A 27,943-nucleotide genomic window follows, 5' to 3' on the forward strand; every position below is an offset into this window, starting at 1 on the left:
GGGGCCCCAGCTATTCTCTGCTACCCAGGGTTGGGAGGGTTATTTTAAAAATGTATTCCCATACAGTTACTAATTACAGTTACTAATTACCTTAAAAAAATGTAATCTGTAACTTCATCCAAGTATTACAATTTTAAAGTAACATAACTGATTACTTTCAGTTACTTTGAATTACTTCAACACTAAATCTGCAAATAAAGACAAGAGAAAATACATTTCAAAACTTTTGTCATGTGTGAATGCACATTTAAATGTACTTAAGTCTGCTGTTCACACTACTTCACGCTCAAACTTCAAGTAAACTGCCATAAACTAATTCGAGTCACAGGCTTTTTGTTTTTACCCACATCCCGTCCGTCTACAGCATCACCAGAGTCACAAAATATTTTTCAGTAGAAGAAGAAGACGACGACAGGTTAGCTGACATTTTAACTGAAATTCTGTGCAGCTAACGTTAGTGGTTGGTCTTACCTGTAAATGTTTCTTTAAATTAGATGTCGAGTCCTTGGATAGCGACAGCCAGAAGGCAGAACTTGCACTGTACTCCAATATTGTTCCCATTTTCTCCTTTGAACACAAAACGCTTTTTTTTTCACCACCAGCCATGGCAACTGTTGATGGCAACTTTGAGGAGCGGAGTTTTGAGACTTGTGTGTCTTGACGTTTCGTAGCGTGTGTGCGCAGGTGCATTGTATTATCACAGACGGTCAGACAGACGGTTTAGAAATGAGACTCCAGATGATACAGAGCATCTTTATATCGTGTTCCTTATTGAATGTATTTTGAAGTGTAAGGCTGTAAGTGACTGGATTACTGAAAGTGATCAGGCAGAGTATCGGCCCTCATTCCTCTGCTGCATGCTCTGTCCTGCATGATTTAGGTGTAATATTTGATCGATCCTTATCGTTCAACAACCACTGAAGCAGCTAAGCAGATCATGTTATTTCTTATAAACTGAGATCTGTAGTTTCATCTGCAGAACGTGAGATGCTTATACTCACCTTCATCTCACCTGTCACTGTTACATGTTAGAGGTCTTACAAGGTGTATCCATCAATTTAAGAGCCACAGGAAGTCAGTTAATATCATGTGACCAGTAATCAGGACGTTAGCGAGCATGCGGATGAATGGAGCTGTTTTATAACATCCAAGTTAATCCAGTGACATCTGCAGGAACTACTCTTACCTTCAATAGCATTGTGGGTATGTATGGTCTGTATAATCCTTATCTTCATTCTCAGATTATTATTTAAGAGAAAATATTTAGTTTGATGCTGCAGTCCTCTGAGTTACTTATTACTACTCGTGGGCCACTGAAGGCTCTGTTGAAGCACAGGCTGCTGTGTGTCTCCCTCTGTGGCTCCGTGGCTGCCTCACACAGCTTCAACAACCCTCTGCTAATTCAAATCACCTTAACAACAGTCACATTTCACTGCTTGAGATGCTAAAATACAATGCAATTTAATGGTTATAAAAGATATTAAGACAGTTTCACTTATATATGTAGTAATTTAAGTAGGCTACAAGTGAACAGGTGTTTTAAATATTTTACCTTTCGAACTGAACTGGCTGCATCCCTCATACATTTTCATAGCAGACATATTAACTTATCAGGAAAAGTACAGGTGGGTTTTTGTTTTGTTTTCACAGTCATGTTAGGAAGAGAGTATCTGCTGTTCATACCATTCATATCAGCTTACTGTACACTGCATTACTTACTGTGAAAAGGAAGCTGCTCCATATTTTATATTATTCATAACACTTGTTCTTTTCTTGCCACCAGACAAACCAACAAGGATCGTAATAAGAAACCGTGTTTATAGAAAAATTATACACGGTAAATCAAATAAAGTGCAAATGCTGTGATGGACCAGTAGATGGAGTCCTCACACTACTAAGAAAACCAAAACAGTGTCGCATGAAGACATTTAAATTCCTATCCACATATTGTACAGGCACAGCGGCTCGTTGGTCTAGGGGTATGATTCTCGCTTTGGGTGCGAGAGGTCCCGGGTTCAAATCCCGGACGAGCCCTTCCTTTTTTAACACCCTCCATCTTTACACTGTCTTCACCTATATTTGAATCGTCGTTGTATTCTCCTGTCAGTCCATTGCAATCTAAGGTGAAACACTTGTTAATACATGCTGGTTTATTTTCATTTTATTTCAGTCAAAACTCCAACAACAATAAAAAAGGAGAAATATTATTATACATTACACCTGAACATTATTATAAAAGTATATTCATCTTTTGTCAATAAAACAACATTATGGGGGTTTAGTTAATAGGGGCCCTACTAAAATCAAATTTAATGATTAATTATACAGTTCTACATATTTTGTATTATATTGCTTCATTATATCTTATTCTTGTTGTATATTTTTTATCTAAATTCTATTTAAGGTCCCTGACAGCAGCAGTTCTACTGTTAAATAGCTTTTTACTTATTTTTATTCTACTTCTGTGTTTATTGTTCTGCACCTAAACACCAAGTCAAAGTCCTTGTATGTGTGAGCCTACTTGGCTCTAAGTTGATTCTGATTTTACTGACTGCTAAATATTTCCAGTACGTGCTGCATAACTCAAAGAAAGAGGTCAAACATTCAGAAGAGGAAGATGAGATTGACATTTTAACTTTCTTCTTAAAATGCAAAACAAATGTTCTTATTTTTCATTATGCCTGCCCCTTATGTTCATCCGTACAATACTGGTACTCCTACCGGCAAAACTATAATACTAATACTACAAAATACTGCTTGTACAACTGCTGTCATTACTGCTACAACCTGTCCTACTAAAACCTCTAAAACGACTACTGTGTGTACGAAAACATTAATGTTGAATATTTTGACAGGAAAAGAACGGCTGCATTCCATTTAGCTTAGGTCAGAGTTTACCATCATTAAAGCTGCAGTAGGTAAGATGGAGAAGAGAGGGGACTTTGCTTCAAAATTCGAAAGATTACAAAGCCCTCCCCGCATAGGAGGCTGTCATGCGCACGCAGGCTAGTAACCACGGCAACTGAAGGAGCCAGATATACAATATGGCGGACACACTGGTAAAAACGTGAAATGACAACCGCAGCCGTTGTATTACACCACCAACACTATCGAAGCAGATACAAATCAAACCAGCGGAAATCAGTGTTTTTGCTGTGAACGGCAATCTACAGCTAATTCTATTTAGCAAAACCAGCTGTGCTTAGTTGGCTAACAGAGACTGTGGAAAAAACAGAGCCAACTAAGCAGCAACTCACTGATGTTGTAAACATTTAGCCGTGAGAGCACAGCCTGAGAGACTGCTCGGCTCTGATTGGTTGTGTGGTTCGGGAGCAGTAGGAGGAGCCAGAGGAACGTGTTTTTTTCACAGATTGTCTCTCTGCTGCATGTTTAAAGTGACAGTTTGAGCAAATATAATAAAAAGTTAGTTTTAATAATGTTACCTACTGCATCTTTAATGTGTCCCCACCTGACTGTGATGAATACTGATTTTTCCAACGATTACTTTTAATAATCTGCTTTGTACAGCGAACAAAGAACCACATAATGAATTGACCTTCAGCTCAAATCAAACACAACAACGTTCCTTAAAATAGAACCTTTATTATATAAAAATGCTTTTGATACAAAAAATGTCACAAGTGTAAATTACACAAAGCATTTTTAGCTGAGACACAGATACAGGTTTTAAGGAGTTTTACTGACACAGTGGTTTGAGGCGGGGCCGACAGCCCGAGTATTAATGAGTCACAGAGTTTCCACTGACACATTCAGTCACCTGACATCAGCTGTGAGGTCACCTGACAGGAAGTGGACACCTCCAGAAGTGCTGCAGATTTCTTTAACCAGGCCTAAACTGGTGAACCTCTTCTTGGCACCATGGCTGACACTGACACACACTTTACTACTGAAGTAAGCTGTTCCATGTGTGCAAAATCAAACTGTATTATAAAAATATCAGCAAAGAAGCTCAGAGGAAGATTGTTTGTCCAGGAATTATTCAGTAAAAGGAAACGGCAGTCTGTCTCTGAGCCCTGAAATCTCTCCCCGGCCTGTGTGAGCCTGACTCTGCGTTTCCTCCTTCCTGGGAAATAATGAGATCCCCTTTCTTTTGTAAGTGCATAGAATATCTTCACACTTCTTGTCGTATCTCTTGTGATGATCATTGTATAAAATAAAAACGGTGGTTATTGTGCCCTTGGATCAATGCTTTAATTGAACATCTGGGGAGTTGAGCCCTTGTATAACATGTCTAAATCCCCACTAAAGAAACCGTCACATTAAATATCACGAGATAATAAAGAACCGAGCGGGTCTGTCTTATTGCACGACTGAAATCTTTATCAAAACTGTCCGTTTTCAGCGTGAAGGTTTCAAGCTAACAGTTTGTTGTTGTTTAACGTAGCGATGAGAAAATGCAGACAGTGAAGGAGGAGACGATTTACACGTCTACTTCCTGTGAGCCGGACTACAGCAAAGGCAAAACAGAGCTCACTTTAAGGGCGGCTATGGCTCAGGAGGAAGACCAGGTCGTGACCCCTGACTCCTTCAGTCCGCATGTTGAAGTGTCGCTGTTTAAGACATGACCGAAGGCGCAGGTGATTTTTTAGATCTCGATGGGGTGAAGGCTGATGTTACTGTAAGGCAGACACAAGTCTAATAAGGCGTTATATAAGTGCACTCTATTTACCACTGACTCAGGTTCACGCTGCAGGAGGTGAGCACCTGATAGGCCTCAGAATGCTTCAAGTGCTCATCAGGCTGACTCACCCTGCATTCATGGCGGTGGAAAAATTACAAAATTACAAATACCAATTTTCTCTAGCTGCACAAGAGCTTCATCCCGGCACTCTGCAGATCTTTCCTCACAGAAGAATACAGACGGAGGCACTGAGTTGCTGTAGACGGAGCTCTTGATAATTAAATACATCACATCGTCCATTTTGTTTACACACGACCACTTGAAAATTGTGCACACTGTTGTAAAAACGACTTCCAAACGGGCGATTTGGGAACCACCGAGGAGCACGTGAATGCAGGGTGTCAGCGTCTAAACCAAATATCGAGAACACTCTAAGCACTGATTGGCCAGGTGTGAAAGTGGGCGGGGCCATGTGAAGCATATTAAGAGCTTCAGTATATTTCTGGGTCAGTGCTGAATGAAGTGCTTCAGTGGGAACTCTTTGACCTGTTTCTTACAGACTCCTTCAAACCAACAAACATGACTCACAAACACACATAATGATCTACACACAGACAGGTACGAATATCAAAAGTCGCTATAAGAATAATCTGTTATGAACTGTAAAATAGCTTCATGATCTATGGTCAGTATGAAAGTGGTAATTTGGGGCTTTCTGTGTAATAATCATAATAACTGGTAGAGTATGTACACGATAGCAGCAAACATACTTTTGGTAAACAGGAAGAAGAAGGTGATGGAAGAGGTTCAGATTCTCACGACTCAATCATTGACTTCATTACACATATGTACAATAGCTTTACATGTCATTTGGTATGTTGTGATGTCACGGGACACAGACAGGAGTCTTTGTCTTTGCCTGAAGAGCTCGACCACTTCATTAGGCCAAACGTTTTACTACAAAGAATTTGAAATGTGGCGATTTTTAAAACAATGTACAAAAGATTTCACACTTTGATTCAGGGCTGGGCGATAAAACCATGAGGAGGTTAAAGGTGATACATGTTTTTAGTCTGCATACTGGCCGTTAAAACGTTTCCAACGGTTTACTTTTTACAGTGCAACTCTGTAAGATCTGTTGGTTTTTATCTTTTAACCGGATAAAAGATTTTAGTCATTCTGAGGTCTGAAGTTATCAGAGAAACAAGCAGAGCTAACGTCAGCTGCAGCTCAGCTAGCAGCCGCTGAAGCCACACCAAAGAGCATTCTAGAAACACAGATTTTTAACATGAAACAGGTTTATCAGAGTTTTACTGGCTTTAATCACTGGGTCTGTTTGTTTCAGAGAGGAGGAGACCTCTGCGGATAATTCGGCTAACGGTAAAACCTTGTGAAGAATACCACTGAACAAATCTTTAAACTGAGCTAATGTCATTAGCAGCAGCTCGGCCTGGCCGCCTATGAGGGGAAAACACTGAATTTTCATGGTTTTTTGATCTTTACTAAAATACGACAGCCTTTAGAATGTGTGATAAAAACTTTAAAGTGGTTTCTTCAGGCCTCCATGATTATCAGGATGCTCTTCAAACTGGCAGCATGATCAAATTATACATGATAAATATCGATATGGATCAATATAGAATTGCCCAGCCCTACTTTGATCTTGGCCCTTATCCACCCACTAAATCATTCATTTATTCATTCATTATTCATTCACATTCATTCAGTCATCGTCTGTGAATTATCTAATGTCCTACATCAAGTGAAACATTCACGGCTGTCCACTCGTTCACCGCTCCATCGTCCACGCGTCCACTCGTCTGTCTGGCCTTGTTGTGAGGAGCGGTGGATCAGCGTGAATAAAATAGTAAAATAATTCCGATTTCTTTTGTTCATCTTATTTTAACACTATGTACAGTCCTGCCAACAAGGACGCCGTGAGGAAGGACAAGACAAACGGTGTGACACTGAGAGTGGCCGTCCACGCTGCACAACAACACACACCTCTCAGACTGAGTTCATGCACATGTTGAGGAGGAGGCAGGAGCAGCAGGAGGCTCGTGTTTGGACAGATTCGGGGCCCAGCAAATGAAGTCTTCTGCTTTTGATGGAATGAAAATGAAAGAGGGAGCTGCTGGCTGCGTTCACTCGTCATCTCCTTCTTGTGAGCGAGCGTCTGAGCGCGTAGAGGTCGGACTGATCGGATGAAGGTCACCCTGAGAGCTCCAGGACGACTGGAATGATGAATTGACGGATGTGGGACCTTGAGCAAGGCACTGGAGCCGAACCAGCAGACGTAGAGCAGCAGGTGTGAGCCGGTCCGGGCTGGAAGTCGGCACGAGTTCTTTCCCTATTAAAGTGGCCGGAGCAGACCTCCCCCTCCCTCCTCACAGGACTCCGGGTCGTTGAGGGGTCACGAGGAGTCGGTGCAGGGTGAGGGCGGAGGCGGGCACAGGTGGAAGTAGGAGCGCTCTGTGGAGGGGGAGGGGGGGCAGCTCTCCTCGGCTGACAGGTACTGTGAGCGGGGGGTGGGGGGTGGAGGGTAGGGGTCCGAGTCTGAGTTCAGGTCCATGTAGTACTTGTTGTGTTTGCCGTGGCTGCCGTGGCCCACGGCCTTCCAGCGGCCCGCTGACGATGTCAGCCCGGCCGGCGGGTGGTGGGGGGTGTAGTCGCTGTCACAGACGTCGGTGCTGCAGGGCGTGGTGGGTGGGGCGGCTCCTCGGACGGGGTGGTACGGCCTGAGAGGAGGAGACAGAGTTTAGGTCAGAGTTAGTGTCATCTTTATTTTAACTGTCTGTCTAAATGTCTCGCTAGCTGCTTGTTAGCTTATAATGCTAACTCAGCTAACGTTACAGCCTCAGTGTTTCTGTTGTTTTGTAAATTAGGGCCCTGCAACTATGAGTGGAGGAAACAACAGATACAGCATAGTGTTGACACGGTAACACCAAGTTTCAATCTTTTATAGTTGCAATTATAATTGTATTTTACAAATGAACCTTTTTTGCCTGAGGGTGAAAAAACAAATGTTTCCAGTCCACGAGATAGAGCTGTAGGTTCATTAGGTTAGATGTAGGTTATTTACTTACGGGTACATCATTTGCAGTTGAAAAAAAGATAATAAAGCAAACAATTCATGCTATTACAATACTGAGCATTTGGCTAAATGTTTATAATCCCCATGATATCCTATCGTGACATAAGTATCATGATAATATCATAGCATAGGGCTGCTGGTGATTCCCTTACCGACCTGTACGACACCCAGTCTTTGCTTGGGTATGTTGCAGGGTCACTATTTACAGACTACAACTCTATTCTGTTGAGATTATTTCCCATCATGCTCCTGGTGGGCATTTACAAGAAGAGAAACAAACAATGGAGCAGAAACACAACCGTTTGTCCACAGCTGGGTTAGCATTACGAGCTAGCAGGGAGCTAGTGATGCCTTTCCTTCCTCCCACTCAAACCTTCACCTGTTGGCTGGAGCTAACAGTGCTACAGTTCTGTGCTTACAGCAACCAAGCATCCAAGTCCAGCTTGAGTTGTTCTGAAAGACACTGAGGAGTCGGCCATTTGTTTCTTCATTAATTACATTTTGTTTAAATTATGTTTTTCACTGAGCAATCAACACCACAGATCACCCTGACGGTAGATGGACTTTGCTAACCACATAGCTACTTTTGCTAACCACTTGTTTCTCTGCAGCTCCACCCTCTTGTCCAAATATGGTCACTTCTGGCTCCAAAAAAACAAGATGGCTACAGCCAATATGCCAAAAAAGAGGAAGTGACGTCACAGTGTGTGTGTGTGTGTGTGTGTGTGTGTGTGTGTGTTACCTGTATGATCTGGTGGTGGAGGGACTGTTGGAGGAGTAGAAAATCTCAGTGTTGTAGAGGGAGCGGTCCGTAGCCGGGGACGGAGGAGGGTTCAGGATCTGCAGACACAAAGAATGAAAATATGCAGGTGTTATTTGACCGAGGAGAAGAAACAGTGGTGTGTGTGTGTGTGTGTGTGTGTGTGTGTGTACCTGAGGGTAGAAGGCTCCTTTGGTAGACGAGGAGCTGCTGGATGAGGCTCCGGTCACATGGTTTCTGTCGTAGAGAGGAGCTCCGCTGCTGCTGCTGCCCATCAGGCTGACGGAGCTCATCATGGACTTCCCACAGGAAATACCTGCACACGCATAGTCATGAAGCCCTTTGCATTTGAGTTATGTGTTTTTTTATTGACACAAACATAACAGACAGCCCAGGACACAACAGAAAGGGTCAGCTGAGGTCAGGTGAAATTATGTTACCTTGGAAGGTGCCGTGCTGCGAGCTGCTCGGGGCGATGAAGTTGAGGGGCACATGCGGCGTACCGCTGATGTACTCGTGAGGAAACGTCCCACTGGGGCCTTTGTAGCGTCGACACACGACACGCTGGCACACAAAATACGCCCCGCCGATCACGAAGACGAGCAGGATGATGGCGATGACCGGGCCGATGGTGTTGGGTCCGGTGTTCGGGATGCCGCTGGACGGAGGAGACACAAACTCTGCAGACAGAGGAGACGGGGTCAGGGACTAATGGAGGACAAGTATTTGACCAGGAGAATGACATATATGTGCAGGTGAGAACTTTTACCACAGGCGAGTTCATCTGATCCGTCAGGACAGTCGGAGTAGTTGTCACACTGTTGTTTCTTAGTGATGCACTGGTTGTCTCCACAGCGGAACTGGTTAGGAGGGCAGATTGCTGCAGGACGGCAGGAAGCAGAGAATGATTAAGATTAGATTAAAAAATAAAACAGTGTGTAATAAAGTACAATGTTAATATTTTAACTGCCAAAGAGTTCACAGTGAGTCATCATGTTAAACGTACTCTCACAGTCCTGCTCGTCTGAGTTGTCGGCACAGTCGGGCTCCCCGTTGCAGCGGCGCTGAGCGTCGATGCAGCCGCCTTTATCACACTGGAACTGAAACGCCGAGCAGACGGGACAGTTCTCCTCGTCGCTGCTGTCGTCACATTCAGGGAAGCCGTCACAGCGCCACGCCATGGGTATACAGTCGATCTCCCCTGTGGAGCAGGTGAACTGCTCTGTGGAGCAGGTGGGAGGCTCTGAGGGGAGGAGAGGAGGAGGAACAATGAGGTAAAGCAGTCCCACATAAGATCCTTCAGAGGGAGGATGCTGGTGCAGTCAGACTGGAACAGGTGAGATTGTAAACTTGTGTCTCATACTCCTCTAAGTTGTAAACTTTGTACACCTTACTTGTGTCGTGCATATATTTCCACACATTATTTCTTCACTTATGAGAAATGAAGACTGAAATATTTGACCATATTCCTATGTTTATTGCCGTGCACCTTGAAGGAGCGTGGAAGGAACTAAAATGTGTCACTTAGCTTCAAATAAGTTTTATTGAAAATTAATAAAAATTCATTTAGTACGACGTATGAGAGCACCATCTGGGTACTCTGCACTTTGACCTTATGGTCAGTGGTGTAAACGTACGCATGTACAAAAGTGTAAGTACCAAAAACGCTCATAAAGACACAGAGGGGAAGCTAACATGGCTAGCATGCTAACAACAGCAGTCCACAAAGTTTCATTTCATTTCACTGAGCGTCACCTCTCTGCCAGGGCTTGTGCAAACACCACAGTGACAGAGGTTTATTGAACCATGAGGTTAGAATATGAACACGAGGTCAGTCCCCCCCCAAACCACCTGGACCTTTCGGAGCCTCAAAGTTCAGTCATAACTCACTGTGTGGATGTGCATGTGAAGTGAGCGTGTTTGGACTTTCGCTCTGACTGCACCATGATCCTGTTGTGTGTTTTGTTGTTTACCTCCACAGTGCAGCAGGTCCTGCAGTAACACCAGGTGCATGGGACAGGAGCATCGAGGTGTGCCGTCTCCCTTAGCAATGCAGATGTGAGAACAGCCTCCGTTGTCACGTGAACAAGGGTGGGATGCTGGAGAGAAGAGACAGTCACTTTACTGGAAAACACCACATTAACATAACCAGACAAAAGAGGTAAAAGAAGGTGTAGTTGTAGGATTCCTACAGAGATTGACCTTTTGGTAAAGATCAAGATCCTTTTTTACATCGCTCTCTTCAAAGCCACCAAACTCCACTGAAAAATACAGTCATTTTACCTCGCACAACAGGGCTGTTCCTGGTCTACCGCTGCCTCAAGCAGTTAGTTTGTTTGTGTGAGTGTGTGTTACACAAATTTTGAGTTGAATCCGACCTAACCATTTAAACACAGGAATACAAAGTTGAGGCAGCGGTCGACCAGAAGCATCCGTGATCTGCAGAGGTAAAATCAGTGTTTTTATGAATGGAGTCTGGTGTGTGTGCAGAGAGCGATGTAACGTCTGTGTGTGGTTAAAACAATCATCTTCCTTTGTAACACAAAGGTCTATCTCTGTAGGGATCCTTGTAGGGATCCATCTGTAATGTTGTCACACACTTAGAATAACAATCTGAGCCTGTCAGTGGAAACAACAAGAACTTTTAGTGGACGACCTTTGACCCATCAAGGATTATGTTGCAGACATTACAGCCTGTTTCACTGCTGCAGGATGAACACATCTACTGGAGACATTCACTCACGTACCTGTGAGTCATTTAGACCCCAGGTTTTAAAATACCAGATTAAATGTATAAGGTAGTAAATGATTCCTTAGAGGTCCGTACCAAACTCCTGAGGATCCATCTCCTCCACGGCGTGGACGGAGGTCAGGTACGATATCCGTCCCTGTATGCGCGTGCGCCTGTCTCCTGTCAGTTTGTCCACCCTCTCGATCATCTGCTGCTGCCGGTCGATCCAGTACACGTGATCTCCCAGAATGGTCAGACCCATCGGCTGTAGGATGTTGGAGTCCTGGAGAACGATGCGATTGGCTCCTGAGGGAGACGGATGGATGAAAGAAACATGTCAGCGCTCCTCATTTGACTTCAAATCAAATTCAGTTTAAAAGGGAGGCCCGAAAACCGATGATCACCTGTCCATTTTTGTCCTAATTTTTCATGACTGCACACAAATAATATCTGTTTATGGTGAGTCACCTGTCAGGTCGCTGCTCTCGATGCGTTTGAGGTCGGCGTCGACCCAGAACAGTTTTCCCAGCTTGTTGTCCAGAGCGAGAGCGACTGGTCTGATGAGGCCGGTGGTGAACAGAGACTCTCGCTCCGTCCCGTCCAGACTGGCTCCTTCGATCTTTGCTGAGCGCTCCTGAACAGTGGTGAAGTACATGTACCTGCAGAGGATGGAGACAGGGTTACAAACAACATGCATGAGATCCACAGCTAAACAGGTCTCATTTGGGGTGTGAGAAAAACCAGTTCAGCATAGTGTCGTGATATTTTGCGTGGACATGCACAAATACACAGGCGGCAAGTATTGATTTTTAACATCTACATTATAACAGTGATATTGTTATCCTTGTTAGTATTAAGTTGCTGCAACACATTTTTGTTGCATCGTTAGAAAACGTAATAAAAGTTGTTTGGACTGAGTTGAGTGTTTTACAAGTTCAGGTTGTCAGCAGCAGCATGACACTTTTACGGCAGGTTTTTATGACCGTGTTTGTCTGCTTGACAATCCTGTTTGATGCAATAAATAATAAACGAGACATGAACTGATTCTTTAATTAGATGAAACTGATTTTGAAAGACAATTTCTCAGTAGTTAAAAGAAGGTAAAGAAGGTTTAAAATCGTTATATTGTTGGGCCTCTTGTTGGACGTCATTTATTTCCCTCCATAGAGTACAACATGTCTGAATGCAGTTCAGACACAGCTCACCCTTTCTCGGCGTTGACCACGATGGCGCGGGGCTTGTCGGTGTCGTCCTTCAGGACCACGCCCACCGTGTGTCCGTCCATCCGCTGCACGTTGATGGTGTTGGTGGTCTCACAGGTCCAGTAAAGATGGCGGCTGTATGGGTCCAGGCTCAGGTCGTGGAGCTGGTTGTCCTGAACGCTGCTGCTCACTATCGTGGACGACTGGAGGGAACAAAGACAGGTCACAAGGTCAACATCTGACAGGTTCAGGTCATCCTCAGGGCTTCACTGAGGTCCAGCTCTGATAGGACGGGTGATTCTAAAGTATACAGGTCTTCTTTAACTTCCTGGTGTCCCCTCCGGAGAGCTGCTATCCCTCCTGTAGTTATTTTCACTGTTGTTAGGAATCTGTCTATTTGTTTGTTGGGGAACCTACTGTGCACGTCTGCATCTTAGGACTAAAAAATCTTAACAGGTTTACTTCCTCACGTCACTTTTGTTTGTCCATATTCAAAGATTTGTGCTTCATAATTCCTGCAGATTTGACTTTTTTTTGGTCTCAAATTGTGAGAAAAATATGAAGGATAAACATGTTAGCGTCATGTATCATCTGAGCGTTACCATGGCTCCGTCGTCTCGGGCCCTGCGGATGTTCTGCCGGCCGTCCAGCCAGTACACCAGCCGGTCCAGCGGGTCGTAGCTGACGGCTCGGACGTTCCTCTGGACGTGGATGGGCAGGATGATGTCGGGGCTCTGCTCCCCCAGGACCATCCTGCTGATGCTCGCCTTCTGACTGAAGAGCAGGAAGCTGGAGGGAGCTGCACACACACAGAGACACGGAGGAGAGGGTGGAGGTCAGAACCCAGACAACACACGTTTACATCTGTTGGTGTTTGTAATTCATATGTTAACATTTCCAACTTCCTAAACTTTTAAAGTAACTCATTTTTTTATATTATCTACAACTTAGTTTTACACTCTATGTCTGTGGTATTAACCGAAACACAGCAGTAGCACGTATCAGAACTGTAACTGGCCGATAGATGCAAGCTTCCATTGTAGCGTGATTGGTCTACTGACGCAGCCGCTGTAAGTCCAGCGCCCTGTGTTTGACATAGTTGACAGTTTTAATCGTACAGCCTTAAAAACATTTGTCCTTGACACAGCGGCCGCAGGTTTGACTCCCGTCCTCAGCCCTTCGCTGCATGTTGACCCCCCTCTCTGCTCCCCTTGTTTAATCTATTGTTATCGGTATCAATTATCGTACTGGTATCAGTTTCCAGTATAAAGCAGCTCATTGACGAGCCGCCTCCCTCGTTCTCTCAGAATACTGACACTTCTAGAAAAGTCCGAATGATAGCTGAACAAAGCTTGAAGCCTGAACTTTTAGATAAATTCCTCGTCGTAAAAATCATTCAGCATTCTGTGCATGTTGTGTTGGATGGTCTGGCTTCTGACCTCTGACCTCCTGTAGACTTTAACTAAGGTCTATTCTTTTCTATAAGGCTGATCTCGGCCTGCTTTTATCGTACCTGTCATCATACCATCTTCCAAACATTATAGGAAGTTACTGCCTCCCCTCCCAGGACTCATCACTGTCTCATCACGTCAGAGAAACCTCTGAGCTAACTTTGACCTCTGTCTCAGTGGCTGAGTGACTGTCCTTTATGTTCCCTATTTGTACCTTTTATTTGAAACAAGCTTCTTTAAGAGACAGCCTTTATTCCTTGTTCCCATGTTTATGATATCATGTGGTCGTATTGAAATCAAACATCGCTCTGTTTTTTAATCATGTTGTTTCTGTCGATGCAAGCTCAACATTTCCTCCGTGCTCACATTCATGTTTCACTCTGCTGCTCTGACTTTCAGCTCACATCCTGTTTCCATTCATTAATTATTTACAGTCACTTCAGTACAATTAGCTTCCCTTAATAAAAGTCAACACTTCCTGCACAGGTGTTACACATCAGGCCTGCAGCGGCTCAGAGGGCTCAATCGATCCCTCGATCCCTTCAGAACAGCAGCGCTGTAGTTTCCCTCCCTGTTCAACGACCCAGCGTCTACAATAAGACACACGCTCTGTACTCACAGCTGCAGTTTCGTCCGTCGGGGTTCAGCGTGTAGTGGGACGCACAGCGGCACTGAGCGCCAGCGGGCGTGGCCAGGCACAGGTGGGCACAGTTCCCGTTGTTATGGGAACACTCGTTGTTGCCCTCCTGACGGGACGAGTGGAAGACCAGGATGTCCAGCATCAGCTCCAGCTGGCCCTGAGGACACAGTCATGCGACCACCGTAAAGCTCTCTGGATCTGATCGATGTGACCGACCGATCATTTTATTCTTTCTTTATTATTTTATGTCAAAAATATCCCCGATTTCCAAAACAGTTAGTGACAAGCCCCGATCAGAATGAGGCTAAATTAGAGTGAAAATATCTGGAACATTTTGCTGATTAAATGTAACACGTGAACAAACTAGTTCCACACACCTGCAGCACCACGGTGCGGTTGAGTCCGCTGCGTTTGTCCGCCCGTTCGATGCTGCGCAGGTTGAAGTCGGTCCAGTAGATAAAGTCTCTGTACTGAGTGAGGCCGAAGGGGTGAGGCAGGTCGTCCACGATGATCTCCCTCTGCAGGCCTGCAGGACACACGACAACGTTTAAATTAGAAATGAGGCGCTTTAACAGTCCGGGATAAACTGTAGATGACAGTGTATGTGGTCAGGAGAGGGTCATAACGTCTTTCTTTGGGTGTGAGAAAGTGAAGAGAAAATCTAATCCAAATCCAGCCTCTGATTTTAAAGATACCTGTGGCAAAGACAAACTAATGATGAAGGACATGCAGGTTACTTTTACTCCTCATTTTACACCCAACACCCTCATGACGTTTTTTATCATTGCCAAAACAGCTTCAATAATTCTTGTCGGGAAAATCAGTGAGATGCAGAACATCTGTGTTTGATGAAATATAGAAGGTTAGGAAGAAGGAAAATCAGACATGTATCATGTTATCATGCATGGTGACTGTCTGCACACCTTGCATGTTGGTGCTCTCGATCATGCACGTGTCCAGGTCGGTCCAGTACAGTCGATGGTCCACGTAGTCGATGGTGAGCCCGTTGGCCCGGCCCACTTTGTCCACCAGGGTGTTGGTGGTGCTGCCGTCCATGTAGGCCCGGGCTATACGAGGCCGACCCCCCCACTCCGTCCAGTACATATATCTGCACACACAACACACAGTCTCATCAAACCCTCCATCCCAGCGTGTTACAGATCATCAAAGACGCAGTAAAATGTGTTTGTTAAAATGTTTCTGTACGTGGATCATTTCTTCCAGAGGACCTGTTTCCACTCTGCGACGGCTGTTTCCTTCTAAACAACACGTTTCTCCTTTTAGCGTCTTTAGCTGTACGAGCATGAGAATGTGATCATTAAATTACATCAGACGCCTCGAGGCCGGCGTGCTGACAGCCATGAACCATGACATCATGAAGACATCACCAGGTGAGTGACACGAGCCCGGGCATCTGACAGGCTGGCACAGGTAAACACACACACACACACACACACACACACACAGGGGCAGAGGAGAGTGTCTCGGGGGCTTGGCCCGGGATGAACGGTGATGAAGTTGGCTTTGGTAACAAACAGGTTTAATACATCCTCCCGCTCTCAGCTGGAGGGTTGTGGGGAAGAAGAGGCGTGACGCTGGCTGTTATAGCTGCATACCAACACGGTGACATCGCTACACTCTCACTACCTCAGACTGAGTGAACACACACGCTACATGAAGTCATCTGCACCAACCCCTGAGAGACCTACAGGTGTTTCAGAGTCAACCACTTCCTGTTCTTACCCGTTGGCCGGGTCCAGAGCGAGTGATCGAGGGTTGTCCAGCGAGCGCGGGTTGTCGAGATCCTTGCACACCAGAACCTGCCGGTACTGTCCGTCCAGCCGGGCCACCTCGATGCGGTTGGTGCCGGTGTCGGCCCAGTAGATGTTTCGACCCATCCAGTCCACCGCCATGCCTTCTGGGTAGTCCAGTCCGAACTCGATGACGTGTTCTACAGAGCTGCCGTTCATGTACGCTCTGCTGATAGTCTGAGGGAAAGAAGAGAGAGTGAGGTGTACGGTCGAGTGTCCAGTCTTTTGTCCATCACTTTAGTTTCCTGTTTCTGTGATCACTTGTTTGTGTGCACTTTGTTCAGGTGTTACAGATGAGTTAATATAGGGATGCAGTTTTTAAAGATAACTTTTCTTGGCCTTTTGCCTTTACGCTGAAGAGAGACAGGACATGTGGGGAGGAGAGAGTGGGGGATGACATCCCCAAGTGATCGCAGATCGGCAGTGGAACCAGCGATCGGTGCGCTGGGGACTGTGTCTCTGTCCATGGGGTGACTGCTCTACCAACTGAGCTAAACCAGCGCCCCCTATGGATGCATTCTTGTAATCAAATCATAATATAATACATATATATATATATATAATATATATATATATATATATAATACATATATATATATATAATAGTTAAGCTTCGAGGTCCAGTGTTGGGAATCAGTGCTCTGAAGGTGGAAATCTTTTTTTCTTGGCGTCATGATTCAGTTCAGAATCGATTCCCAATTTAAAGTCTGCTTCTTGATTGAATAAATAGGAAGGCGTGCACTATTTTCAGACTCAGACTGAAATGCAATATGTTACAATGTTACAGTTTCATTAAACAGATGTTTTTGTCCAAACTGAAAGTGAATACAGGACAAGCAAGAAACAAGACAGGAGGGAACAAAGTCAGTAAGTGAGTGTATGAATCAGCTGGAGGTAAAGCAGTCTGTCACTTTCTGACTAAACAGAAGAGAAGTGTGAGTTTGCAGTGTTTTCATTTAAAAATGTTAACTGCATCTTCTGTGCTGTTGTTAGGAGGACAGCCCTTCTGCTGCAGCTTATCTCATCATCCAAAACTGTGCAGGTCTCCACTAACGTCACCTAACCTCTGGGTGAAAAGGAATGACGCATCCTAAAAGTATTATAAAGTAAATAAACCCAGAACACTTGCTTTAAACACATACATCCTTTTTTTTTACATTTGTGAATCGACTGAGAATCACAGAAGACAACAATTCAAAATTTCATCTTATTAGCAAAAACCTAACCACAAACTCTAACCCACCTTGGCCTGTATGTCTGTCCAATAAATTCTTCTCTCAGACACGTCGAAGTCGAGAGCAGACGCCTCTTTCACTCCCGTCAGAGGGATGGCCACGTCGTTGCTGTTGGTACCCAGAGAGATGCTGCGGATGTTGTCCCTGCGGAGACGGCAGGAAATGTTCCTTTTTTAATAGAGAGTAAATCATTTATTTTTCAGGAGCAGGAAGTACTGAGGTATAGTTCACCTGTTGGTGAAGAGCAGGAAGGCCTCAGGCACCACGCAGGTCTGCAGGTCTGACAGCAGCTCCATCCCCATGGGACAGGCACAGCTGACAGCCTGCCGACACCAGAAACAAAGATGGCTGCAGCCGCCGTTATCCACCGCGCAGCCGTTTGTACCTGGAGGAAGGAGGGAAAGTTTATAATCATATTTAACACCTTTTCGTGTTGTAATTTTCGCTCCGCATGTTCTGCTCCTCACCGTAAGTCTCCGTCACTTTCGTCGCCTTCAGCCCCATCAAATCCGGCAGCTGATCGACGATGATCTCTCGTACGGCCGTGGCTTTGTGGACCCTCTCGATGCTGCGTCGCTGCCAGTCCGTCCAGTAGATAAAATCCCCGAGCAGAGTGAAGCCAAAGATGTGAGGCAGCTTGTCCTCCAGCAGAGTCTGTCTGTTGCTGCCGTCCACGTTTATCACCTGAGAGAGGAGACAAGAGACTTCAGAGCTCGTCCTCGGATAGAGGCACGTAAAAAACTAATTCCTGTGCCCTCACAGTCTTTATGGTCGAATGTAATAAAAGGATCATTCAACGCTTAAACCCTTCCTCTTATGACCCAAAGAATGTGGTGACAGCTTCACTGAAATGTCCTTGAGCATCCACCATCAGCGCCATAGTTGCTATTCCGCAGCTGACCCTGACCTCTGACCTCTGGAGGGGGAACTCATATGATACAGAGGTTGGGGGTAAAGGGGCAGGAAGGGAGGAGAGCAGTAGGAAGCAGGATGGACTAACTGATGACACAAACAGTCAGAAAACGGGGATGTCCACAGGAAAGTGTGCGAGCGTCAGAAATAACTGATCTCTGCAGAACAGGGTGAAATAATGGAAACATGGCTGTAAAGTGATTTAAAAGGGGGAATTCCACCCAGTCTATTCTTTTCCTAATGTGATCACAAACTGACAGTTTAACATACAATGACAGAGGAGAGCCTGCTCTCGTGCTAATGACTTGTACAAAAGTGTGTGAGTGTCTCCAGTAGATGTGTTCATCCTGCAGCAGTGAAACAGGCTGTAATGGCTGCAACATAATCCTTGATGGGTCAAAGGTCGTCCACTAAAAGTTCTTGTTGTTTCCACTGACAGGCTCAGATTGTTATTCTAAGTGTGTGACAACATTACAGAAAGGATCCCTACAGAGATAGACCTTTTTGTTACAGAGGAAGATGATTGTTTTAACGTTAACGTTAACAGACGTTACATCGCTCTCTGCACACACACCAGACTCCATTCATAAAAACACTGATTTAAGCTCACAGGAGATGCTGCTCTGCTGCTGCTTCAAAAAGTTAGTTTGTTTGCATTACTGTTTGACGTTGGTGTAATTATGGTTAGTTTGGACCAACACACAGAAAATAATACAAAAAAATCAGGGCAACAGTAGACAAGCATGTCCTGCTCTGCAAGGAAAAATTATGTTTTTTGTCAATGGAGTCTGGTGGCATTGAAAAGAGTGATGTGGCCAAGCAGATTACTATGATAACATGCATAAAACCATGAGTTGTATGGAGGCAATAAATGGATAATTAAATTAGATTTCCCAGACAAGAGCACTTATTTGAGGCTTTTAATCTGAAAATCTAAAACAGTGGAAACAAAGGCACAATGGTGTTATGACTTTGGGATTTCTCTTGTTTATTTTTCAGTAAGCTCCATGGAAATGTAGATTAGTAATGCTTGTTAAATTATCATTAACATTGGTAAGGCCAAAGAGACAACATTTTGATGTGTGTGTGTGTGTTTGTGTTTGTGTGTGTGTGTGTGCGTGTGCGTGTGCATGTATCAGTCACAAGGCATCTATTACGAGACTGAAAGCTGATACAGACACGGCAGCCAACATATCCCCCCTGTGTGTGTGTGTGTGTGTGTGTGTGTGTAGAGAGAGTGAGAGCTGCAATCTAGAAGGCTGCAATTAGAGCTCATGTGCGGCCCTCCTGCTCTCCGCCCGGGTTATTACTGGACTGACAGGGACTGAAATAGACACATGCTTTAATTTTAGACACACTCGGCTCATCTGCACAGTGTTTTTCTTTCTTCCTGTGGTCTGTGTGATGCAGTGTCCTGCAGGCTGCACGCCCATGTTTAGACTCACTCTGACTCTGCACACAGGCCTGTGGCAGACTTTCTGCTGCCAGGCGCTGCTACGTTAGCCAGCCAGCACGCACATACATTACCAGTAGATTACGTTATATGATGCACAGTGTCATTTTAGTTTGAACTTACTGAGACAGAGGACAAGACAGACCAGCTACTGGTTTAACAGATGGCTCGTAGACAATTCAGATCAGCTATTAGCTACAAAGCTAACGCTATACTAGCAATATTCAGAGTCAATACGATTGCATACAGTTGACACAAAGTACATATAAAGTGACAGTTTGTTAAACAACAAGACTAGCTAGCTAACAGCCGTGTCATTGTCCCCTTATCAACATTAAGATTTTCAACAACAAATGATCGGCCATTTTTACTCTTAGACATTTTTACTATCTGCTGATGCCACTTTTGCAGTGATTTTTCAGACATAGATGCCCCCCCCCCCCCTTCCCCCCGAATTGAGCACACCACAGCTGACAATGTTTCCTGTCCGCCGTGTTCACTGTGTTGACCGTGTTTGCTGTCGGCCATGTTGTTCACTGATGGTCATGTTCTCGGATGGCCATGTTGTCGGCAATGTTTCCTGTAAGCCATGTTTACTCTGGGCCGTGTTCACTGTCGGACATGTTTACCGATGGCCGTGTTCACTGTCGGACATGTTTACCGATGGCCGTGTTCACTGTCGGACATGTTTTCCGATGGCCGTGTTCACTGTCGGCCATGTTTACCGATGGCCGTGTTCACTGTCGGACATGTTTTCCGATGGCCGTGTTCACTGTCGGACATGTTTACCGATGGCTGTGTTCACTGTCGGACATGTTTTCCGATGGCCGTGTTCACTGTCGGCCATGTTTTCCGATGGCCGTGTTCACTGTCGGACATGTTTACTGATGGCCGTGTTTACTGTCGGACATGTTTACTGATGGCTGTTAGCACGCATGATGGGATGTGAGGTGATGCTGAAGTGAGCCACAGTATCAGTAAGTTCAAAGGGGCTGTGCACTTCCTGCAGCTTGTGTGTTACAGGCGCCCTCCTGTGGTGATAAGATGTACTGCAGGACGAAACTCAGTGTTAAATAGTTTCTCTCTCTTCAGTCATCAAGGTTGTCATAATTTCCAAATAGGTTAAATAAATGTGGAAGTCCCTCATTCTTTTTAGTAGATGTAAGCTGATCAAAGAGTTGCAAATGTACAATAATATGGTGCTATCGCCCAGCCAACAGCCTGCACTGACAGAGTGATACTGAAGAGAGGGAGGGGAGAAGGACAGACACGAAGAAGGAGAGAAAGTCAAAGTAATGCATGGATGCCAACAGACACTGACTCCTTTGTCCACACACACACACACACACACACACACACACACACACACACACACACACACACACACACACAGGAAATGGTCCATTGGGGGTTGAACCTCTGTGTTAAGGAAACGACTACAGAGACCATTTCAGCGCTCAGAGCCAAACACAACTCAAACTGCAACTCAGTTTACCTCCATGGAAAACAAACTGACAGTAACAAAGGATGAGTTTTGTAAGAGCTGAAGAGTTCCAGTAACTCTGGATTTCACAAAACATTTCCTCGAATAAACCACATATTTGGATTTATTTCACCATGACCTCTGCAGCTCGCATATTTGTGCTGCTGCGCGCCCGAGGGAAAATAAAGCCGAATCTGAAGAATGAGAGTTGTTGCTGTGATGAGCAGCCGAGTATCCAGCTATCTGTTTAGTGAATACTAATTTAAATACCCATTCAGAGGGCGGGGGCGAGCAAACAGAAAAAATAAACCATTCACTTTGATGGGCCTCTGATCCAAGGGAGGTTCCCAACCCCTCCACAAAAAACCTATTCATTTATCACTGTGACACAATTAGACATGGCCATCCCAGTGAAAAGATGGCAGAGAGACTCCCTTTCTCTCCCTCTCCTCCTCTCCTGCTCGCTCTTTCTCTCCGCTGCCTTTTTCAGGGAAGAATTATGCACTGGGAGCGTGATTTTTTACCCCCGTCTTTCTTCATTTTGGGTGTGAGAACGTCTCATTTCTTGATGGACACGTAGGAGAAAAAAAAAGGACAAAAAGACAGAAAGAGAGAGCTAACACAAAAGTAACAAAGGTCTGATCGGACACGCAGGCAGAAGTCACACCGTCGCAGGACAGTTCACAGACGCTCACACACACACACACACACACACACACACACACACACACACACACACAGACACACCCTGATTCTGTGGTAAACACGAAGACACACACACGATGAATGGAGTCATGGAGGGTCGACACTGTTTCACCATGAACCCTGAAACTTTTCACCCAACAGGAAAGATTACTGCGTCCGTTTACAGTCACTAGCATCCCCTTTCTGAAACACCTGCCTGCAGCGGGAAGCATCCTGAACTGAGCTACGGGAGGCTGACAGATCACCGATGCCAATAATGTAAATGTCCTGATGTACCTGTCCTTCCACTACTTTTACATGATCAGATTTGTAGCGTATAAAATATTCTCCTGTGCCTCCTGCCTTTCTCCTTTCTCCATCTTCTACATCAGGGTCCTCACACTTCTTCTCCTCTCCCCCTGTACACACGTGATGTGAGTGAAACACCAACCATGCTGCAATAGATGTTAATTCCTGTCAATAGAAGTCCGGTGACCCAGGCGTCCCACTCCCCAACACAATTTTCCAGCTCCTCCTGGGGGATCCCGAGGCTTTCCTAGGCCAGACGGGACATCTAATCCCTCCAGCGAGCTCTGGGTCGGCCCCGGGGGTCTCCTCCAAAGGGAGGCGCCCAGGAGGCAATCCTGATCAGATGCCCGAATCACCTCAACCGGCTCTTTTTGATGCGAAGGAGGAGCGGCTCTACTCTGAGCTCCCTCCGATGTCTGAGCCCAGACACCCTGCAGAAGACTTTTCTTTCGGTCACTACCCACAGCTCGTGACCACAGGTGAGGGTTGGAACATAGATCGACTTGTAAATGGAAAGCTTTGCCTTCAGGCTCAGCTCCCACGACGGTCCGGTACAACGCCCGCATTACTCACTCATGAACGAGACCCCGAGATACTTCAACTCCTTCACTGGAGGCAGAGACTCACTCCCCACCCTGAGGGGGCAATCCACCGTTTTCCGGCAGAGAACCACGGCCTCAGACTTGGAGGTGCTGACTCTCATCCCAACTGCTTCACACTCGGCTGCAAACCTCCCAAACGCCTGCTGGAGGTCCCAGCTTGATGAAGACAACACAGTAACATCCAAGTCCAGAAATCCTTCAGTCTGAGCCTGAGATGAAGCTGAGGACTCATTCTTAGGATCCCTGCTATACTTCAGATAAATTACTTTATACACTGAATGAAGTCTAATGGTTTATTTCAAACACTTTTTCAGCTTGCAGAGGTGCAGTTGTTCTGTCTGCACAGATGACAATGTGTCACAGCTAATGAAAAAAGGAAAGTCATGAAAGTGAAGTTAAGCTTATAAAAATATGAACAAAAACATGAAGCTGACAGCTATCTCGTATTGAGCTTTATTTAAACATAAGTCTGTTGTTATTACTGATGTAATGTTAAAGCTTCTCTGCAGCTTGTATGAAAAGAAGTCGACCTGCTGTCTGTTGTGTCTCAGTCAAACAAACACACAGCTGTGCGCTCAGAGCTGCTCACCACAACACTGCTTACATCAGACCACAATATAACCATTCTAATGGGATACATGAGCTCAGCCACAACACACACACACACACACTGACACACACACGCTCTGCCTGTGTGCCAAAGGCTGAGCTCCCACAGGAAATGAGACATGCGGCTGCTGTCACTCGGTGGTAACGGGGATGGAGGAGCACACGCAGCTCCGACAGAGCGGGAAACAGGAAGAGACCAGGCTACGTTGGAAACTCTGAGCAGCAACAGGTGTGTGTGTGTGTGTGATTCTCTCTAACCTGAGAATCGGCACACAGGAAGCCGATCAGGATTTAGAGAAACGTGTCGGAGCAGAGGATCAAACCTCTGAACTTCAGGCTGCTGATGAAGATGTTGTGCGTGCGTTGTTATCACATGCGATGCAGAAACACTCCCTGTGACACTGTCAAATAATAATAAACAGAACAAACAATGTGAGCTGGACCTTATCTGACGTGTCTTCACCTGCCTGTTTTGATTGTGATGACAGTAACACACAACCTGTTTGACTGTAGTCAGGATCAACTCTGTCAGAGCTCTGGTATGATGCGTCTGTCATGTATCTTACTAAACTATGATTTCTGTTAATGAGCTACAACCAACAGCAAGTACGAGCCGTGAAGACCACTAACCAGGTGCGTTATTCTCATCGAGCCGCACAGGTGTAAGAGGATTATTTTATCTACATGGAGGTATTTTGTCATGTGTTCAGGCAGACACAGGAGATGTCCTGCTCTAACATCAATAATATGTGCCATTGATTAGCATTATGAATGAGCTCAGGGCTCAGACGATACACAAGCGACTGTTTGTGGACAGCTGTTCCAAAGCCTCGAGTTTACCATTTAGTCGTCTCCATCTTGTCTTTTGGAGCCAGAGAGTGAGGCCGAGAGGGAGGAGCTGGAGGGAATTCAAACGAAACGTATTCCTGATAAAAATCAACAGTCTTTTTCTCAAGGGAGTGACCTGTCAATCACAGGTAGCCCCGCCCTAAACCCTCCCCTCTCTCTCGCTGTGTGACTCTAAACGGGAGCATCAGTGACTAAATGAACATCATGTTGTGTTGAAGAAGACTTGGAACTAGAGACTGAGACCATAAACTCATTAGGAACATGTTTACTGAGGGAATAACTCAGGAGAGGAGGAGTCTCATAGACTTCTATAGGATCAGACTTATTTTAAACCCAGTGGAGTCGCCCCCTGCAGGACACTAGAGGCTTCCTTTCTGAAACTAAGAGAGCTTCTTTTATCGCCTCGGCATGTTGGTCTGGTTTCACCCTCACAAAGGATCGCTTGTATGACACTGATTTATTCCTGTCTCTGATTAAGATAGGATGATACACATCAGAGCGCTTTGGCTGTGAAACACAACATCGTGTTATCTTTAAAATCCATTAAACACTAATAACATTTTGCTCATAAAAACACAGCTTAGGGGCTGTGAAGGACTGCTAATGTCTTGTTTGTGGTCTTGTTCAACATCACATCTGACCGAGTGTGCTACGCAGAGACGTGTGCTCGCCTCTTCAACAGGGGAAACTACAGAACATTTAGTGATCCAGCCATAAGACCTGTAAAAACTGCTCCATGTTGTCTGGTCCTTTTGAGTCTGTCTTTGATCACACGTCTTAAGTGCTGATGTTGGTAGAAAAGGTCAGTGAAGCTTTGCTTTGTGTTAACGCTGGAAATGAAGAGAAGCTACAGTTCTGACCAAACCTTCAAACCACAGGAGAGCTCCACACTGACTCTTCTATGTCCACAGATGTGACACAAAAAACTGAAGACAATATCACAGAAAAGACTGAAGTCTTAAATTCTGATTAAACACATCCACAGCACTTCACTTATTAACATATAAGCTGCGTCCTGATCCAGCAGCTGCATCCTGCAAAGGCCGTATTTAAAGGCCGATTGTGTCACAGCGACGCCTTGAAGGCTGTCCTATTTCGAAGGCTCCTTCTGATGCGTCCTCCTTTTCCCGGGCCACAAAGGATCCACTGGGTGCATCCTTCGCGGCCCAACGTATCCCATGATTCATTGCGCACCAATTCAAACTAGATAGCAGACTCTTACACGGCCGAATAATAAACTTCTAAATGTAAAAGGTTTTTGTTTCAACTTCAGTCGAATAGCTGCGTTACACATGTTTAAAAAAAATGTAAGGGCCATTGAAACAAATTACCTTTAATAGGTTAAGTTACCTGAGGTTATTTATGTTAGCTAGTTAGCCCGCTAGCTACCTGTCGCTAGGCAACAGGAGCGGCGTTTGGTGACGCAAGGTTAGGAGCGGGAACAGCTGGTGATGCAAACAGGACGTCCTCCGTAGACCAGACCGTCTCATTTCAGGTCGGCTTTAACGTCTACACAGGCGAGGAATGACTCATCCTCCGTGGACCGCCTCCTTCGAAGGATGCAGCCCCTGAATCGGGACACAGCTATAGCCTCACTTCAGGCTACATGTGCACTATTTAATGTTGGAGCAGGGGCAGGTAGGAAATATGAAAGTCTGGAAGCTGGAAGTTCAGGACCAAGAAGAACTGAAAAACAATCCACAGCACGTTCCATCATCGTGAACTGGAGCTAGCTGTTATTTGCTATATTAGGCTGCTCTGCGCTTCATAGATTCATCAACATCTCCAGTTAAACCAGTGAACAGGAAGCTCAGTGTGCCGCTGCCTGTCAGCGAGCTGTAGCCTCAGAGTATGTGTTTTCCTGTCATTGGCTGCCGGCTCCATTATGGGCACAGCGAGTGTTTTAAAGAGCGGCTCCAGCGTCTCACAAAGCGTCTCAAATCATCTTTCACGGCCCTCACCGGGATAAAGCTCCGGGGCGGCACAGAGCCCCTCAGAGGCCAGCGAGCACACAAAACTTCATTTAATCTTTTATCTAATTGATCCATTGAGCTCTGAGAGGCAGAGACAAAGCTCCCGTCTTCATCTTCATCCTCACCGAAGACTGAGAACTCTCCTCTCATCGCCACGTTTCCATGTCCTCAGCACTCCACATGTCCTCGTCACATGTTCAAACTGTCTTACACTGAACACTATATTTATCCGTAACACATTCCTGCTCTAAAATAGTCCATGTAATGCTGTGTTAACCCCTCACCTCCTGGTTTATGGTCATCCTGAATTTCAGCTGAGCTCACAGAGGAAATACAGAAGCTTTAAAATACATGTTTTAACGTTCTGACTGCATCACGTGGACGATGATGCAGATATCTTCTATAGAGTCATGCCCCGATGTGTTCATCAGGATGTATTACACAGCTCTGATTGGTTGATTATGGTATTCAGAAGTGTAATTATTCCGCACCAGTCCATTGAAATGTCATGAATTTGCATGATTGCAGGATGCTGTGTCCAGAAAGCCAAGCAGCGTTTTGACACTGACCTCCTGATGTTGCATCAGAAACAGTCAAACCAAACCCCATTCAAAAAACGAGCATTTTAAAGCAGTGTTCTTGTCGTCCTGCAGACAGACCTGACACAGCCTGAGCTCACACCTGCATCCTGATGTAGTTATCGCAGCATCCTCTCAGCGTGTTTATTGTCATTAAATCTCAGTAACATCTGTTTGTTTTGGCTTCATAGCGCTGTAGTGAGACAGATCTCAGCCCACGTGTGACTTGATAGATACAGTGAAACTGCCACTCAGTGGAGACAGATGGACAGGCGCTCCACAGCTGACACAGAACGTTGGTAGTTGGTGTCCATCAGAGAAATCCTGGTACTGATCCGAGCTAACAGCTCATCACACTGGGCACTGGTCAGCCTGAAGGAGCTGGAAGCAGCAGGAGAGTTCATCCAGATCAGTGAAAGTAAAACGTATCACAGAAAGAAAACACTCGAGTAAAGAACGCGGTTAGAATAAGACTCAGGTAAGAGAGTTTCTATTCAAACAAGGTGCAGGGCCTTCAGAGGGGAAATTCCACCAGACACCTCCCAGCTCTCCAAGTCCCAGCTCACACACACACACACTCACAAAAGTGTTACCATATGGCTCCACAGTGTGATTGAATGGCGCTACGCATAGTCAATCTGCATAATCACAACAAAGCAGCCGTTTTGTGGGTGTGTGTGTGTGTGTGTGTGTGTGTGTGTGTGCAGAGAAAGCAACACATCAGTCAAAGCAGTGAACCCTCACACACACACACACACACACACACACACTCACACTCCTTTTGAAAAGGAGGGTGCCCGTGCGGTAACTTCAGAGGGTTTTTTCCACAGAGGAGGGGGAGGGGAGGGAGGCTGCAGAGGGGGAGTCAGATTTCTTTAAAAATACTTGAAAACAGAGAGAGAGAGAGAAGGAGAGAGAGGGAGAG

General features: G+C 45.3%; 1 protein-coding gene and 1 non-coding gene across 2 annotated transcripts in view; one reads left to right on the top strand and one right to left on the bottom strand.

The window, feature by feature from the left end:
* Window positions 1-1,962: 1,962 nt before the first annotated feature.
* On the top strand, window positions 1,963-2,034 carry trnap-ugg (transfer RNA proline (anticodon UGG)). The gene has a single exon. It is a non-coding gene; the product is annotated as a tRNA-Pro (tRNA).
* Window positions 2,035-3,589: 1,555 nt separating this feature from the next.
* The window catches only part of lrp5 (low density lipoprotein receptor-related protein 5), a 52,548-nt gene continuing 28,194 nt past the window's right edge, over window positions 3,590-27,943 (bottom strand). Inside the window, exons 12-29 of the mRNA XM_069685884.1 lie at window positions 18,034-18,250; window positions 17,798-17,951; window positions 17,575-17,710; window positions 16,264-16,508; window positions 15,444-15,628; window positions 14,898-15,046; window positions 14,500-14,677; window positions 13,032-13,228; window positions 12,433-12,632; window positions 11,696-11,886; window positions 11,324-11,533; window positions 10,470-10,595; window positions 9,503-9,739; window positions 9,266-9,376; window positions 8,937-9,176; window positions 8,670-8,812; window positions 8,479-8,576; window positions 3,590-7,380 (exon numbers count right to left, since the gene is read on the bottom strand). Coding sequence (XP_069541985.1) covers window positions 7,056-7,380; window positions 8,479-8,576; window positions 8,670-8,812; window positions 8,937-9,176; window positions 9,266-9,376; window positions 9,503-9,739; window positions 10,470-10,595; window positions 11,324-11,533; window positions 11,696-11,886; window positions 12,433-12,632; window positions 13,032-13,228; window positions 14,500-14,677; window positions 14,898-15,046; window positions 15,444-15,628; window positions 16,264-16,508; window positions 17,575-17,710; window positions 17,798-17,951; window positions 18,034-18,250 — 3,342 coding nt within the window. The 3' untranslated portion in view covers window positions 3,590-7,055. The remainder of the gene's footprint in view (window positions 7,381-8,478; window positions 8,577-8,669; window positions 8,813-8,936; window positions 9,177-9,265; window positions 9,377-9,502; window positions 9,740-10,469; window positions 10,596-11,323; window positions 11,534-11,695; window positions 11,887-12,432; window positions 12,633-13,031; window positions 13,229-14,499; window positions 14,678-14,897; window positions 15,047-15,443; window positions 15,629-16,263; window positions 16,509-17,574; window positions 17,711-17,797; window positions 17,952-18,033; window positions 18,251-27,943) is intronic.

The sequence above is a fragment of the Semicossyphus pulcher genome, unplaced genomic scaffold (genome assembly GCF_022749685.1).
Source record: "Semicossyphus pulcher isolate SPU_LCO1_2020_fin unplaced genomic scaffold, fSemPul1.0.p SCAF_8, whole genome shotgun sequence".
NCBI lineage: Eukaryota > Metazoa > Chordata > Actinopteri > Labriformes > Labridae > Semicossyphus > Semicossyphus pulcher.